Source organism: Cupressus sempervirens, chromosome 1 (genome assembly GCF_028749045.1).
Source record: "Cupressus sempervirens isolate cs-2001-9-10 chromosome 1, ASM2874904v1, whole genome shotgun sequence".
Lineage (NCBI taxonomy): Eukaryota > Viridiplantae > Streptophyta > Pinopsida > Cupressales > Cupressaceae > Cupressus > Cupressus sempervirens.
In genome coordinates, this window is record NC_143118.1 from 714,379,169 (window position 1) to 714,382,701 (window position 3,533).

Here is a 3,533-nt window from a genome sequence, read left to right on the forward strand (position 1 = left end):
GAGAAGGAAATTTAGGTTCAACTGGTTTTCTTATTTCCAATCTGTGTTAAAAGTCGGTGGGGAACGCCACCGGCTCCGTCCCGTTTGATCTCTACAATCCCGCGTAAAATGAAATTAATAAAAAATATAAGAAAATCAGAACGGAAAAATCAAATCCGTTTGATCTCGAATTTCTTTAAAAGCAAACAAAGCCCCGAAGCCGCCGTCAATATAAGCGGCACATTTCAGACGGATTTTACGTTGTTTGACGCAATTTTTGCACCGACTTTCTGCCTTCTATTTTCGTCACACGCTCCCCAATTAATTTCGGAGGTCCTCTGATGGATTCCCGCCCCGTTTATTAAAGCAACCCTCCTCCCTATTCTTTTTAATCTCCCAAAACATTTTCATCTCCCAGAAAAATTAGTACTCAGTTTTTCAAAGCAGGATTCAAATTTCTTCTGCAGATTATCTGCATCGGAGGGCGTCTTCTTGTTTGGAGCCGGAAACAGACCTGAGAGTATCGGCGCGGAGTTTTTATTAATAGTGCCACTTCATTTTCAGGTTTTTGGCCCCGTTCTTGTTATTGTTTACGTTTAGTTGGTTGGCTTTTTGGCGTTTTTTTCCCGAGAGTTTAGGGTTTGGTGATACTACAACGGCTCAAGATCTTCTGCTATAAGATACTGTGATTCTATTAGCGGGTTTTTAAGAGATTTAGTTTTAATATTTTGTGCAAAGTAGTTCAAGTATCAAAGCCGTTGCGTATTTTTCTTACGGTTTTTGTTCTTGAAGGGTAGGTTTTGATATATTTTTCTTGCGGTGCAGGGGTTTAGATGAGGAGTCCAGGGTTTGAAAGTGTTGCCTTTTAATAATATGTGTAATCTTAAATGTTGAATGGTTATTGTATGTGCCGTATTGTTAGGGATGAGTACTTCTAGGGTTTGAAAAGATTTAAACCACTATTTCTTTCCTTTTTCACAAAAATCTGATAATCGGGTTTTTTTCAGTTGTAGCTGGATAGTATTTGTCTAGGGCTGGGGCCAGCAGGTTAGTTTGTGGTGTTTAGAGGGAAATCGAAAGATTTGAGAGGATTATTCGGCAGCCTTCATAGTTTGAGGGTTCAATCCATCTGTTCTTCTAAAATATACCAGGGTTGAGAGGATTAGACTGATTGTTTCGGAAAAAAAATCGGTTGTAAAGCATTTGATCTATATCTTTGTAAAGCTCAGGCTTTAAAAGCATTAGTCTACATTTTTCCTGATCAGCCGTGGTTCGAAAGGATTTTCCCCTGCAGATTGTTTTAAAATCTGTGGATTCAAAGGATTTTTTATTAAAAATATCTTGAAGGTTGAAAAATCTAGGCGCAGGAGCCTCCTCCTTGAGGTTTCGGGCGCCGATCACGGCTCTGCTCTGAGTCATTCCGCGGCTCATAAAATCTGCTGTGTTTTGTGGTTTCGAGCTTCGATTTCGTACGGCATTTGGTACAAGATGCATAAAAGCAATGTTTGGCAAGAGGTTGAGCCAACGAAAGGCGTATGTTTGTCCAAGGAAGTGCATTTCAGGGGTGTAAGGAAGCGGCCGTGGGGAAGATTTGCGGCAGAAATAAGAGATCCGTGGAAAAAGACGAGGGTTTGGCTTGGTACGTTTGATACAGCTGAAGATGCCGCCCGTGCATACGACAATGCGGCTCGGGCTCTTAGAGGAGCAAAAGCGAAAACAAATTTTCCCGTTCCCTGCGATGATCTGAGTACTAGTCAGAGCAGCACAGTAGAGTCCTCCAGCGGGCAGAAAAATAGCATTTCAAAAAAGAACACAAGCAGAGGCGATCTGAACAGGGCTGGCTCTAGTTTTGCCAAGACCAGGGGTTCCAAAGACGTAATTCTTAACGGCAAGCGGGCGAACGTCGAGAAAAGTACTGTATCTAAGAGATACAGAAGAGGGAAGGTTGCAAATGCCGGCTACGATTGGGCGAACGGTGTTATGCCGCCCCCGTTAGGGTTTGATGCCACGGCTTGCCATAGTGATTGTGATTCGTCATCCTCTGTTGTGGATAATGATGCTGTTGACGCTGCCTCATGCGATGAAATGACATTAATTGAAAGCAATTCAGAAATGGTTAGACTCTTTAATCGACCAGATGAGTGCAAGTTTCTGCTGCCAGATTTGAACCTGCCTCCATGCGACTGTGACGAAGACGACAAAGACTACAGGAATTTTTGGGGCATATCATTGCGTCTGTGATGGTATGTTTTTGTTTTCCAAGGTTGTGGTCGCAAGCTTAATTTGAATCTTTCTTTTTTGATTAGGCGTTGCTTGTGTGGATTTGGCTGTCTGAATCTGCGGGGTTTTCCTCTGATTTATTAAATGGGCGCTCTTGCCTGGGATCTTTCATTCCTTCCCATGTTTCAGGGAAATCAGTAAACAAATGCGTTAGAAAAATATTACAGCAAATTGCAATCCCATTTTTGTGTCATAGGAGCATAGGCAGATCTATATCATCTGAAACTAGTGGATTAGTCCACATGTTCTCAGGTTTAGTTACATGGGCCTTTTCTATTTGACTATAATGTACAAAGAAGAAATGGGTAATAGAATATTGCTATTTCAGTATATGATCATGAATTTATAGAGTGGCTATTTCCAATTATAAGGAGATCTTGTCTTATATATTCATAATCATCTCCTGCAAATCTAATCGATTGCTCCTCACCTATAATTGGTGAAACGCATTAAGAGAACTGTACGACAGGTTTATTTTTTCCATATCGAATGTTGAAAGTTCTCTTTGAAGTATCTTAAATCTTTACAGAACTTTTATGTTTATTTTAGATCTGATGTGTATACTACCACACTTATATTACAAAGAGATCTTTTTAGATTGTTTATTTGTTTCTTTGAAAATGCATTAAAAAATGGAATTTGATCAAATTGTAAAATTCTTTTTTATACGAGATTAGATGAGATTATACAAGTTGAGATTGTAAACGGCCTTCAATTTGCTCTGATATTGAAGAGTATTAAGGTTAGATGAGATGAGATTGTCTTGTAAATCTGGCCTGATGGCTGCGGCAATACTCAAAAATTCAAAATTGATAATCTGTATAAGGAGTTTTTAATGTCTATACAATAAACTTCTTTTTATTCGATTCTCTGGGTTTAATACGAATGTAAGCTTTTAAATGAAAGTAATCCCCTGCCTGCGTATCTGAGCAGTAGAGCCTTGTTTCATTTCATTTTGGACAAGTCAAATGAGGTTTTGTAATTGTCAAGACAAAATTGGCTTCTAATCAAATGCTAACATCTGCTTAATCCTGTTTCCTAGCATCAAATTATAAATGAGGCAAATAGAACTTATAGACCAATTATGGCTACATATTAATAATCATGGTTAATGGAAACATATATGAAGTTTCTATAGTTATAATACTATTGGTGAGTCAATTGGCATGATCCACTTTTATTACGACGTGTCAATAAATATTTGGGGTGTATTGGTTTTAACTTGTCTATGGAGTAATGATGTGTCAATAAAGATTTTTGCTATATTCGTTACA

General features: G+C 38.7%; 1 protein-coding gene across 1 annotated transcript; it reads left to right on the top strand.

Annotated features, from left to right (window-relative positions):
• The first annotated feature begins 239 nt into the window (after positions 1-239).
• Positions 240-2,589, top strand: LOC149579951 (ethylene-responsive transcription factor 3-like). The gene is made up of 2 exons (XM_089787950.1): positions 240-543; positions 987-2,589. Exon 2 carries the CDS (start codon positions 1,468-1,470, stop codon positions 2,218-2,220), a length of 753 nt encoding a protein of 250 aa, XP_089644076.1. The 5' UTR covers positions 240-543; positions 987-1,467; the 3' UTR covers positions 2,221-2,589.
• The last annotated feature ends 944 nt before the right edge of the window (positions 2,590-3,533 follow it).